The sequence below is a fragment of the Tachyglossus aculeatus genome, chromosome 17, assembly GCF_015852505.1.
Source record: "Tachyglossus aculeatus isolate mTacAcu1 chromosome 17, mTacAcu1.pri, whole genome shotgun sequence".
Classification (NCBI taxonomy): Eukaryota; Metazoa; Chordata; class Mammalia; order Monotremata; family Tachyglossidae; genus Tachyglossus; species Tachyglossus aculeatus.
Genome location: NC_052082.1, coordinates 286,640 through 300,687, shown reverse-complemented (window position 1 = coordinate 300,687; position 14,048 = coordinate 286,640). Strand labels below are relative to the sequence as shown.

Here is a 14,048-nt window from a genome sequence, read left to right as displayed (position 1 = left end):
TTTGAGAAGCACTCTCTACTACAGGCAATCAATTTCTCACCTTCATCCACTGTAAACTGACAGTTCTTGTCATTGAAGAAAAGGATTTTCTTCTTATCTGGGCGAGTAACAAAGATGATCTGGTCCCCTAGAGCCTTAAATTCAAAAAGACACAGAAAGGTCAGCCAGCGGCCACCTTATACAACCAGCACTCCCGTGTCTGTGGCCGGCACCCCTTGAAATGGGAAGAAAGGGTAGCTGGAACAGGACAGGTGCTAAGACTCAATCAGTTCTCGACCTAAGATCTACCCTCCACCCCAATTTGCCTGTGTCCATCCTGGTGCTTGGAGCACTGCCTGGCACATAGTAAGTGCTTAACAAATACCACAATTACCATTTTTATTATTATTAATAATAATTTTTATTATTACTTCTACTGCTGCTATTATTGTGACTACGATTGCTACTACTAGCCTGGTTAACTTGTATCTACCCCAGTGCTTGGCACATAGTAAGCGCTCAAGTGCCATTGTTTTATTTCTTTATTTATTATTACTGCAACTACTGCTATTACTACTGCTATGAAGTGAATAGAGCACGGGCCTGGAAATCAGAAGGTTGCGGGGTCTAATCCCAGCTCTGCCACTTGTCTGCTAGGTGACTGTGGGCAAGTCACTTCACTTCCCTGGGCCTCAGTTCCCTCATCTGTAAAATGGGGATTGAGACTGTGAGCCCCGTGTGGGACAGGGACTCTGTCCAATCTGATTTGCTTGTATCCACCCCAGCTCCTAGTTCAGTGCCAACCACACAATAAGCACTTAACAAATACCACAATTATTATTATCATTACCCTCATAAACACCAGATAAATTCTACAATTTCTTTCACCTGCCTGCGGGACTTCATAAGTCGTCTTGGGGCATAATCATGAGGGCATTTGTAAAGCGCTTACTATGGGCCAAAACACTGGAACAGATACAAGCTCAGCTGCCTGGACTCAGTCCCAGTAGAGCCTGGGAAGCACGGGGGCACTCCTCAATGGGGTGGTGGGAACTGTACGAAGCACAGGCCGGGTTCGTGGTCCCATGAACGTTCAGAAGCAAGTGCCGTGTGCTGAGGAAGGAAGCAGTAATGACCCACTGTCGGGTAGGGACTGTCTCTATATGTTGCCAACTTGTACTTCCCAAGCGCTTAGTACAGTGCTCTGCACACAGTAAGCGCTCAATAAATACGATTGATTGATTGATTGACCAGAGGCAATGGGACAAGGTCCTCCTGACTCCAGCTGACCAGCAGAGGGTTCTGGAGATTTCTTTAATTATAATAATAATAATAATAGTATTTGTTAAGCGCTTACTATGTGCCAAGCACTGTTCTAAGCACTGGGCTAGATACAAGGTAGATGCAAGATACACTTCAAGGGAGTAATGGTATTTACTGAGTGCCCATTAGCTGCAGAGCCCTGAACTAAGAGCTTGGGAAAGTATGACCGAAGCAAGAGGCACAAGTCGGGCATGGGATCCGTGACCCACCTTCCTCAAGGAATTGGGGTCAGCTCCACTTCCTCAGACATCTGGCTGAGGTTACTTTTCCAAAATCCATTCAATCAATCAATCAGTGGACTTTATTCAGTGTCTACTATGTGCAGAGCACTACATTAAGCACTTGGGAGAGTTGGTAGGTTTGGTCCCTACCCACCAGCTAAAAGACTAGCAGCTACTCAGTGAGGAAGCCTCTAAATCTGTGTGTGAAAGCGCAGCATGCCCTTGTTTTACTATTACTACTATTACTATCCTAAAGAGACAAAGTTAGCATTGGTGCCCAAACATCTGAACAACGATATTGCTGCCAAACCACTTAGCAAACTAGTCTGCTCTCTTCACTGAACATGTTGGTAATTTGCAATATTTCTAACTTCTACCAGTGTTGTAAATGAAGAGTATTTTTAGTAAAATAGAAATCCTTAAGTACTGGTATTTGGGGAATGTATAGAGAGGAGTCAGTCAGAGAGAGGAATACAGAATGCGAATTGGGAGAAAGGCTCCAACTGGCTCCCGTTTCCAAGCAGTGGAATTTGCAGCCAAGATGGATTCTATTAATGACTCCCTGAAGCTTCTCTAGAGCTTTGCAAATAACCACGGCCTGACTCTTTAACAGCTCCCCTTTCTACTCAGTGTGGTGCCCGGAAGGCTAAGACTACATAAACCGACAGATTGGAAAAACAGTCATTCCCCGGAGGCTGAGCTACTGAATAGGGTGTGAAGTAAATTAATGAGTCAGAAAATAGACCTCTTCCAAGCTCCACAAGGACAGATAGGTCTCTTGGGCCCTGCCCGTTGTCCAGGTTGCCGCGTTCAAACACTATGAAAACTTTCACCTCAGAGGATGACAAACAGATGGGCACAGGCAGGCCAGGGGCACAGGCTGGCACAGGTCCCGCAGAGACCCTGCCCCGGCTCCTTGGCATCAGAACTTGTGTTTGGCACAAATGGCAAGGGCACTCGATTGCCAATCACCTACCAAGGGACAATCCTTTCCCTAACTTCCCAAGCCCCCAAACCTCTGCCTGTTTCAAACAGAAGGGAGGCTGGTACTGACACCTGTCCACATGTTTTGTTTTGTTTTGTTACTTGTCTCCCCCTTCTAGACTGTGAGCCCGTTGTTGGGTAGCGACCGTCTCTCCATGTTGCCAGCTTGTACTTCCCAAGCGCTTCGTACAGTGCTCTGCACACAGTAAGCGCACAATACGATTGAGTGAGTGAAGGGGGCTCCTCCAACTAAGTAAAACCCCAGCATGGGAAGAGCCCGGGCCTTGGATTCAGAGGACCTGGGTTCTTATGCCGGCTCTGCCACTTGCCTGCCTGCAGTGGGATCATGGGCAACAAACTTAGCTTCTCTCTACCTCAGTTTCCTCATCTGTAAGGTGGGGATTCAGTACCTGCTACTTGCAAGTACTTCTCCCTCCTACTTGGTCTGTAAGTCCCTTGAGGAACACAGACTGAGGCCGATCTGATGATCTCGTATCTATCCCAGCGTTTTATGGTCACCACAATCATTACTGTCCCAGACGCAAGGTTTGAGGCCATCTGGAGCTTGGAAAGAAGCCAGAGGGATCTGGTATTCACAGAAGAGAAGCTTGGTGAATCGACAGAGAATTCTGCCCGTTTTGCTTAAGTTTAATCAAAGGGAGAGGAGGGCTTATCGTCCTCAAATGGAAGTTGATAGATTGACTGTCCTTCCCCAGAAATTCAAGAGTTGGAATTCACTTTAGAATTAAATCGAGACTGCTTAATTTCACACACTTTTGGGGAAACAGCTTGTATCTATTAAAATGCTGTATTCTTTCTAAGGTTTCCTAATGCCTTAATTTTCCACTATAGTTCTCCCATAATGCATGTTTTGTATAGAATGGTGTTAGGGAATTTGGAAACTCTGTTCCAACAGGAAACTTCCATCTGCACTAAGCACCTGCAGACTACAGCAGAATTAGAAGACATGATTGCTGCCTTCCAGTAGAATTTTTGTTTCAAAGCCTACAATTTGCCTTACAAATTGTGATCCCCACAGCCTTGAGAGTTAACCCTCAGAAATCATTCCTTGAAGCACTGAAGCTGCGTGTCTTTATGATAAACTTTCCTGAATGCACAGCGGTGAAGTAACGAACGAGGTACATTTCATTCACCGGCCACACCGAGGAGCGGTGTGGCCTAGTGGAAAGAGCGAGGACCTGGAAATCAGAGGGGCTTGGTTCTAATCCACTTGCCTGCCATGAGACCTTTAGCAAACCACTTAACTTCTCTGTGCCTCAGTTTCCTCAACTGTAAAATGGGAGTTAAATACCAGTCTTGCCTCCCACTTAGATTGTGAGCCCCTTGTGAGACAGGGTTGGTGACCAACCTGATTATTTCGTACAGTGCTTGGGACATAGCAAGCACTTATTAACAAATGTCACACCCAGCAAACCCTCCTTGGAACTTTACAGATCAGGTGGTTGAACCCCAGTGGGCCAGCGCTTTGAGAAAGACTTCAAAGGATTAATTCATGATAGGGCCCCTGCCACTCCAGGGCTTATTACGATGTAAGGCAGGTAACGCATTTTTTAGTGGTATTTGTTAAGCGCTTACTCTGTGTCAAACACTGTTCTAAGTGCTGGGGTAGATACAAGTGCATTAGGTTGGACACAGTCCCTGTCCCGCATAGGGCTCACAGACTAAGAAAGAGGGAGAACAGGAGAACTGAGCCACAGAGAAGTGAAGCAACTTGCCCAAGGTAACACACAGGCAATTGGTAGAGTCAGGATTAGAACCCAGGTCCTCTGACTCCCAGGCCTGTACTCATTCCACTAGGCCAGGCTGCTTCTCATTGGCCTGAACGCTCAAAGAACAGCAAGTGATGGGTGTACTAACAGTGGCTGGGATTCCTCTAAACTTTGAAAGATGCCAATGTAAAATCCATAGTGAGACGCCACAAAGATCTCTGTCTACAGAGGTAAAAGACAAAATTGATCTCAAACATACAAAGCAGGTGATTCAGACATTGAGTAATTTTTTTTTCTAAGGGGGAAGCATTACCTTTATGGCTTTCTGTGCGTTGGGCAGTCCTTCCTCTATGTCTTCTAACAGGATTCCTCCTAAGCCTCGTTGGTCATGCTTATCTAAAAGCCTAAGTAAGGCCTTCTTATCTTTCAAGTTATACTTGGGTTTGAATGCATACTTCCCATCTACAACCTCGATTTTGGGGTTGTTGACTAGAGCCTGCAAAAGCAACAAAGGTTCCACATTTTTAAAGTGTTTCAGTATGACGAATTAGTGTAATAGCAATCACCACTTGACAGGCTGGCCGACGTCCAGCCCGGGGCTTGGGGCAACGGGTCCCTGTGGCGCTCCAGACGACCCGGGCCCTAGACCTCTCTCTCTGGCCAAGCTGCCCACCCGGTGCTCAGTGTTTAGCGGAGGGATTTGTTCTATGGTCATGCTGCTTTTGCCACCACACAATTCTCTGGCTGTTTCCAAACCACTGCTTGGAGAAAGCTGAACCCACTGATTTTTTGTAAGACCACAGTGGTAGGAGGTGGGGGAAAAATAGTTATAAATAAGAATTAACAGTGGGACACCAGACACTTCCTCACCCTCCCTGACTGAGGAGGAGAAGGAGGAGGAGGAGAAGGAAGAGGAGGAACAAGAGGAGTGCTCTCTCTCATAGAGAAGCAGCGTGGCTCAGTGGAAAGAGCATGGGCTTCGGAGTCAGAGGTCAAGGGTTCAAATCCAGGCTCCACCAATTAGCTGTGTGACTTTGGGCAAGTTACTTAACTTCTCTGTGCCTCAGTTACCTCATCTGTAAAATGGGGATTAATATTGTGAGCCCACGTGGGACAACCTGATCACTTTGTAACCTCCCCAGCACTTAGAACAGTGCTTTGCACATAATAAGCGCTTAATAAACGCCATTATTTATTTATTTATTTATTAACGTGACAAAGGGATGAACCCGTCGGGAGTCAGTTGGGAGTCAGTCTCCCTCTGCCACCACATGGCATCACTGGGCCCAGCAGCTGAGGAGGAACCTGAAACAGGCCAGGGGCCTGCATACCAAGCCAGTGGCTGAAACTAAGCAGGACTGCAGGAACTACTGACTCTCTCGTTTCTACTCTGGGCTTCTGGGCACCGGTGGTGGCCAGAGGGAAGACAGCTCTGGAAGAAAGAGCAACCCTATCTAGTTTCTTCTGCAGCTGCCAGCCTGACCCTGAAATGAGAAAGAGAAGAAACACCGCAAGAAGAAAGGAGTGGAGGGACAATGGAATTGAAATAATAAAAATAACAATCATCATAAAAAAAACTAGCTATGGATGGCTAAGAAATTCTAGGTGGTCAGGGAAACCAAGATTGTGGCAATGTGGGCCCCCGATCTATCGACTCTTTATTGCCCTAAATAGATGGGAGGTGTTTCCTCCCCTTAGGAAAAAGTGGGTTGAATTTCTGCCTTTCATAATTTGACATTTGGTCTCAGGAATCCAGCACCAAAAACTAAGTCTGCTGGGTTTTTAAAGCCACCTCTCAGTCTAGATCAAGAGGCTTACGCATCCACTTTCTACAGATGGTCTGTTCTTTCATTACGTAGTGTAAGAACAACAGTATTTCATCTGCTTATATAATGGAGTGGGGGCATTTATATAGTACCAGGAATGCAACGTTTTAAAAATGTGAGGCAGATGTGGGAAAATTTTCAGTTTGCTTTCAATTAGCACCACGATTGCATGTGCAGTGTGGCCTCTCTACTCTTCTCACTTCCCTTTCTGAAACACTTCCATTAATTCTTTCAATATACTTGTTCATTCATTCAAGCCAAGCCAGAACCCAACATCTAACAGTCCAGAACAATGACCACCCATCCTTTCAGCTTTCTAGTTCCTGTGGCAATCCATTTCTTCAGGAGAGTTACTTAAGTTTTACATTCCCTCTAACTTTTAAAGTCATCTAATATTAAACATGTGATAGACACATACACGTTACTACTTTTCTGTATTTCACTTTAAAGATGAAAAGGTCTTCAAAATGCACTTTTTCAACAGAGAATCTACAAAAGTACAGCAACATTTCTTCTCCAGGAAAATATGTTTAAAAGAGAAACAAAACGTTTTGTTTACCAAAAAGCAATCTGAATTGAGTTGCGCATATTGATGTGCTATTTTTTAAAAATATATGTCTATTATCCGTACCTCAGACATTAGCCATTGCTTCTGCTTGAGTCCAATATCTAAATGCTGGGTTTCATCCAAAATTTCTTCTAGAGTTAGTGGGTGTGTGTCTCCCCGCTGGTGCCGTGTCTGTTGGGAGAGCCCAGAGAGCCAGTTACCATAGGCTGACCGTTCCAACACCATGCTGCCTGGACTATGAGAACCTCGATTCAATATAATTCACCAGCGTCCAAGGAAAAGCGAGAAGTAAAAGTCAAATCTGGACATGATACAAAACTGCTTTAATTTTCCAAGGCAACTTCACTGAAGAGTGATATTGGGAGAGAGAGAAAGAGAGAGAAAGAGAGAGAGAGAGAGGGCACGCCCTTGGGCCTCACCCAGGCTGCATCTGGCCATCAGCAGCAGTCACCCAAAACAGGAAATCAATCAATCAATCAAACGGTGATATTTATTGAGCACCTATGGGGTGCAGAGCACTCTACTAAATTTTGGGAGAGTACCAATCAGTTGGGAGGCAATATCCCTGTCCCAGTGAGCTTCCAGGCTAGTGTGGTCTCCCAGAGCATCACCCTCAAGGTTGCTATAATAAATGCCATCTTATTGGGCACGGATTTTGAGAAGGGAGTATGCTTCGGGGATCTTGAGGTAACTTAGTGACTTGAGACTTGAAATTCCCAGAGGGTGGGAACTTGGCTTCTGGCTGTGATCTGTTCCCTGAGTCCCTGGCACTGCAGAAGGTACTGTGCCCCCCAGCAAACATGCAACCAGGACCACTGTGGTGGTGGTGGTGGTTAGGACAATCATGGCTTGCAGACTTGTGAAGAAAGGGTAAGGGGCATAACAAGCTTGAGAATTTTCACACAATTTTACACCAGGGCTCAGCTAACTAATGCCCTGAACTACCTAATCACCCTGAGGATGGTCTGCCGTTGGCTGCAAGTTGAAACTCCAGGAGCAATTTCCTACAGATGATTAAAACATCTATAGGGCTTCTCCTGGGAGGGGGTTAGTCCTCTTTGATGTCAGAACTGTGCAGCCAGTAAATGATGTATGGAGAAATGAATCTCAGCATAACATGTAAATGCAGACTCCCTCAGTGGTTTAGTTCTTCAACTTTCTACACAGCTCCTCTTGGCTTAACACATCCATTGCCTTTTCTGGAGGAGGAGATCCTATTCGGCCCCTTGATTTCTCTTCACCATTCTATGCAGGAATGGAGGCAAGCTCTTTCTGCTGCACCTCCTCCAGGTTAAAAGATTCTTGCTGCCACAGCCATTTTTCTATTGGGCACTCCTGGTTTCTGAAGGGCTTCTTGGCAACACAAACACTCGGGCTGCAGCACTTGGCAGCACAACTACTTCTCTTGTGGAGGGTAGGGGACTGACATGTGGAGACAAAAAACTGACAAGAACGTCTTTCCCTAAAAGAAGAGAAAAAACTCTTCCCAAAGAAAGCAGTTTGGGATCCTTCGTGGGGGACTTGGAATCAGCCTTTGCAAAGCATGCAGAAACCCCTCCTAACAAATTGCTTGCTGCTTTCCTGCGGGGTCATGAGAGGCCTGGCCGTCGCAGAGTCTTCTTTTGGAGGGAACAGTGCTCTTGCTTGGGAGAGCATCAGGCCCCTGCCCTCAGGAAGCTGGTGTTCTGAACACTCAAGGAGGAGACAGAGCCTTGGCCTGGGGGCCAGGGCCAGGAGCGGTGCCCATCAATCCAACAGCGGTATTTATTCAGCACTTACTGTTTGCAAGGCACTGCAAGGCACGGGACTAAGAGCTTGGGAGAGTCCAGTACTACAGAGGAGGTGGACACGATCCCTGCCCACAAGGATCTCACTGACTAGACGGACTAGTCAGGGGATTGACTGCATGCCGCTGGCCTTCCTTCTGTCCTCTGACTGCTTTCACCAGGAGTGCCTTCTAATCATCATAACTGTGGCATCTGTTAAGAGAAGCAGCGTGGCTTAGTGGAAAAAGCCCGGGTTTTGGAGTCAGAGGTCATGGGTTCAAATCCCGGCTCCACCACTTGTCGGTTGTGTGACTTTGGGCAAGTCACTTAACTTCTCTGTGCCTCAGTTACCTCATCTGTAAAATGGGGACTAAGACCGTGAGCCCCATGTTGGACAATCTGATAACCTTGTATCTATCCCAGCGCTTAGAACAGTGCTTTGCACATGGTAAGCACTTAACAAATACCATCATTATTATTATTATTATTAAGAGCTCACTGTGTGTCAAGCACATAGCACTGGGGTAGTTACAAGATAGGATCATGTAGAACCCAGTCCCTGTCCCACATGGGGCTCACAGTCTAAGGGGGGATGGGGAACAGGCATTCAATTCCTATTTTACAGATGAGGAAACTGAGGCAAAGAGAAGTTGAATGACTGTCCAAGGTCCCACTGCAGGAAAGTGGTGGAGCTGGGATTCCCAGGCCTGGGCTCTCTCCCATTGATCATGCTGTTTCTTGTACTGATTATGTCTACTAAGTGCTTAGTACAGTGCTCTGCACCCAGTAAGCACTCAGTAAACCCTGCTGATGATAATGACCCTGACATTGGTCCCTTTCATATCTTTCACCAAAAGCAGAGCCTCCTTCCACACCACAGAGTAATCGAGAGGAATCACTTCACACACAAAGTCGAATCTCCTTTTCAAAGCTGAGACTATAAATAGCACCAGAAAAAAGACTGTACCATAAATAATTTAGCCTTTCTTTTTAAGATCAATGCATTTAGGGGAATTAAAGAACAAAACCAGAAAAAGTGCTTAATAAATGCCCATGCTGGCGGAAAGCTTAACCAACTGCAAGGCACTCTGCACAGTGGAGCCAATGAGACAGACAGCACATGCCTGGGAGGAGCCTGTAGATGCCAGAATGTGAGTGATCTGCAGGAATAGGAAAAAATGTCAACAACTCAATGACTTCTCTTGCTTCTTGCTCTTTGATGAGGAACTTCCTCAAAAATCAAAGAGTGTCAGGTCTTAGCTCTGCCATTATGAACCAAATGTTATTTTTGGACATCTTCAGCCCTTGACATAAAAAAAAAAGACATGAAAGACCTAAAACTTCACTTAGGGAATACATTGCTGAGCATAAGGAGAATTACCAATAACTTTTCTTTTCCTAACCAAAAGCAATCCAGGAGGGGGTGTGTGTGGGTGTGGGGGTGTGTTTGTATTTTTTGTGGGTGGGAGGTGGGTTTTGATTTCTCAGAATGATGCAGCTGGGTAGCTGAGAATCATCCCGGTGAAAGCAAGTGCATGCTACAGCGGTCAAGTGGTAAGTCCCGGTCTGCAGGTGAATCCTTACCTCGGTCTCTGCCCGCCCCCTTCCCGTTTGGGTGCCAGAATGACTGCACAGCCTGGACGTGGAGACAGACAGTACTTGGAGGATGGTTTCATTCCCCTTCTCTCTCCCTCCCTTCCTCCCTCTCTCCTTCTCTTTCGGAGTGTCTGCTTGGCTGCCAACCCCTCCGTGACCCAAACAGATCCCCTGGAGCCAGAAGCCTCTGCTGCCTAACACCCCATTCTGAGGACTGGAGCAGACAGAAAGGACCACAGGCGGGTTGGGAAGTGAACGGAGATGCCCTGGGGGGCTGAACATGCCAGGTGCTGGTGGGGAGAAGATGCTTACACTGTGATTCTAAGGCCACTCATTTCTTCTAGAGCTTCAGATGGAGAGAAAGGAGCCAGGGACTGTCCTGATTTCAGGGCAACTGGGGACTCTAAATCTTACTCACAGCAGCTGTGGGGAATAACAGTAGGGATGCTTCAGGGACCCAGCTCCATGAGGGTGATGGCTCTTCACTGGCTTTGTGGGCACCGTGGGCAGCTATAGCTAGCCAGCCCTGCTCCTCCCTGCCTCCTGGAGTCAGAAGGGAGTGGGAAGTCCTGGCCTAGCCATCAATAGGCCTCTAGACTGTAAGCCAGTTGGGGTCAGGGAACATGTCTACCAACTCCACTATAGCTTAGTACAGAAAGTGCTCAATAAATACCACCGACTGATTGGAAAGAGTTGGTTTTAACTGTTACCCCGGCCAGTTACCCCTGCCAGTAAACCGCAGCAATCCGATCCGGGCCAGCCCTCTGGGATTTCTCATGCCCTCACCCGGCTCCATATCCTGCCTCCTACGAAGCCCCCTGGCTTGTTCAGCATGGCAGGTACTCCAGGGACAAAGCATGGGGCGGAGGTCCTCCAGGGCCACTGCAACCTCCAGCAAGCGAGTCTGTGCTGCTGCCGTGCTCTTCTGACTCCTGAGGCGACACCGTCTGCCTCCCGCCATTGCCAATCCCCCCAATTCTGCCATTTATATTTTTCCCTCCTTTTCATTTTCCCTTTCCTTTTCTTCCTCATTCTCCTCTTCCCCTTAGTCCCATCCTCACAAAGCCATGGCCCCTCAATACTCCACCCTAAGTTTACCCCCAACACTTGAAAGGAAAGCCATTATACTTAGGATTATTAGTTTGGAAACAATAAAGTAGAATGAAAAGCTATTCAGTACCTTCATATAATTCACAATCTTAGCAAGAACTCCAAATTTGTATCCTGAGCCTCCTGAAAGAGCTTTCAAATTAAATGATCCATTGCTGTGATCTGGAGGGAAGAAACACAGGAAATAAATAATCAAACACAATTTTAGAGTATCTCCTGTTTAATTTGAATCATGACTTCCCAAGCCATCAGGGAGCTATGAATTACAAGATTAGGGTAGTTCCCTTTCTGTACCTGAGACATGTTGCTGAAACTGTAAAGGGCAAATTATCAACCCAAATCAACGTATTAACAAATTTGTTCAAATCCTCCAAAATATAAATTGGAAAACAGGACAATGGTAAAAACATCCTCATAATCTCCACCCATTTCACTTACTAGAAAATTACTTCTAGATTTCTAGTCACTCCTGCTCAAATGCACTCTGGGGTGAATCAATGAAGGGTATTTAGTAAATGGACTCACCCTACCTGATTCCAAGTGATTCCTTCCAGAAGACTCTACATCATCAAGGACCAAGGATTCCGGTGGGCAGGGTCGCCATCAACCAACTCTCCAAAGCACTTAGCACAGTGCTCTGCACACAGAAATTGCTCAATAAATACTATCAATTGATTCTTCCCTAAATTTTCACTTCCCTCAGGTGTAACCTGGTTTAAAAGGCACTCCTTCCTCCTGGCCAAAATAGGGCCAAGCCATATGGCTGAATGCCCGCCTGGATGCTTGGTGAAGAATAACTAAGGGAAGGTAAGCTTCCTGCGGGGAGGGATGCCATCTACCAACTGGGTTGTATTGGACTGTGAACTGTGTTGTTCCCAAGTGCTTAGTACAGTGCTCTGCACACAGTAAATACTCAATTAATACAATTGGTTGATTGATTGATTGGCTAGAGGTTGAAGGGCAGAAAGTGAGCCTGAAACTGGAAACAAAACCAGCTATTCCAGCTCCTAGAGGGGCCTGCAGAGCCAAAGACGAAAGGGGCAAGAGTGTGCTCTCCTCAACAGTCGGTCCAAACCCAGAAACAGGGCCTGGAACCAATTTTCAACCACAACGGACGTGCAGACCTGGGGTGGTAGTTGGGGAGGTGGGTGAGGCAGAAGGCGGGCAGTTTAGGGCAGCGGGAGAGGCAGCAGGTGGGGCAGTGGGCAGGGCAGGGCAGTGGGTGAGGCATCAGGTGGGGCAGTGGGCAGGGCAGCGGGGGCGGGGGGGGTAAAAGGCAGGACACGAAGCAGGGCCATAGCCAGGGCTTGGGGGGGCCAATTCTCAGCTGGGCAAGAGAAGGCCTTGGACCGGCCACCATTTTATGGCAAATCCTAACCAGTGAATGACCTCAACTATCTCACTGTCAACTCTTTGCCCACATCTTCCCTCTGACCCGGAACTCCCTCTCCCTCGATATAAGTCAGACACCACTCTCCCCACCTTCGAAGTCTTATTAAAATCACACTTCTTCCAGGACGTCTTCCTGATTGAGTCCTCTTTCCCCTACTTCCTCTCTCTTCTGTGTCGCCTAGGCACTTGGATGTACACACTTTTAGCACTTGACATTCATCTCACACTCAGCCCCACAGCACTTGTATACATATCCATAATTTATTGATTTATATTAATGCCTGTCTCTCCTTCTAGACTGTAAACTCCTTCTGGGCAGGGAACACGTCTACCAATCCTGTTGTATTGTACTCTCCCAAGCACTTAGTACAGTGCTCTGCATACAGAAAGCACTCAGTAATAATAATAATAATAATAATAATAATAATAATAATAATAATAATAGTAAGTATTTATTAAGCGCTTACTATGTGCAAAGCACTGTTCTAAGCGCTGGGGAGGTTACAAGGTGATCAGGTTGTCCCATGTGGGGCTCACAGTCTTAATCCCCATTTTTACAGATGAGATAACTGAGGCCCAGAGAAGCTAAGTGACTTACCCAAAGTCACACAGCTGACAAGTGGCGGAGCCGGGATTTGAACCCACAACCTCTGACTCCAAAGCCCGGGCTCTTTCCACTGAGCCATGCTGCTTCTCAGTAAGTACCAATGATTGACTGATGATCCGTACCCTCAAGGAGCTTACGATCTAGCAAGAAAGGCAGACACTAAAGTGATTTTGGGAGAAGAGGGAATGAGTGTTGAAGGGAACCTTCTCTTGTTTACATGGATTTTGAGAATATTTTCAAACGCCCAAACCATTGGAGGCTCTGGTTCAAAAGACAGAATCATAACAGATGATTGGTCTTTATTACGGGTCTCTAATAATAATCATAATGGTATTTGTTAAGTGCTTACTATGTGCCAAGCACTGTTCTAAGCACTGGGATAGATAGAAGGTAATCAGGTTGACCCACGTGGGGCTCACAGACTTAATTCCCATTTTACAGATGAGGTCACTGAGGCACAGAGAAGTTAGTGACTTGCCCAAAGCCACACAGCTGACAAGTGGCGGAGCCAGGATTAATCAATCAATCAATCAATCAATCGTATTTATTGAGTGCTTACTGTGTGCAGAGCACTGTACTAAGCGCTAGGGAAGTACAAGTTGGCGACATATAGAGACAGTCCCTACCCAACAGTGGGCTCATAGTCTAAAAGGGGGAGACAGAGAACAAAACCAAACATACTAACAAAATAAAATAAATAGAATAGATATGTACAATTAAAATAAATAAATAAATAACTAGAGTAATAAATACGTACAAACATATATACATATATACAGGTGCTGTGGGGAAGGGAAGGAGGTAAGATGGGGGGATGGAGAGGGGGACGAGGGGGAGGGCCAAGTCCCTCTAGACTGTGAGCCCACTATTGGGTAGGGACTGTCTCTCTATGTTGCCAACTTGTACTTCCCAAGCGCTTAGTACAGAGCTCTGCACACAGTAAGCG

General features: G+C 46.4%; 1 protein-coding gene across 1 annotated transcript in view; it reads right to left on the bottom strand.

Moving 5' to 3' along the window:
* The window catches only part of GTF2E2 (general transcription factor IIE subunit 2), a 49,055-nt gene that overhangs the window by 7,193 nt on the left and 27,814 nt on the right, over positions 1 to 14,048 (bottom strand). The window contains exons 3-6 of the mRNA XM_038758923.1: positions 11,174 to 11,265; positions 6,695 to 6,802; positions 4,551 to 4,733; positions 41 to 134 (exon numbers count right to left, since the gene is read on the bottom strand). Of these exons, the coding sequence (XP_038614851.1) occupies positions 41 to 134; positions 4,551 to 4,733; positions 6,695 to 6,802; positions 11,174 to 11,265 (477 nt within the window). The remainder of the gene's footprint in view (positions 1 to 40; positions 135 to 4,550; positions 4,734 to 6,694; positions 6,803 to 11,173; positions 11,266 to 14,048) is intronic.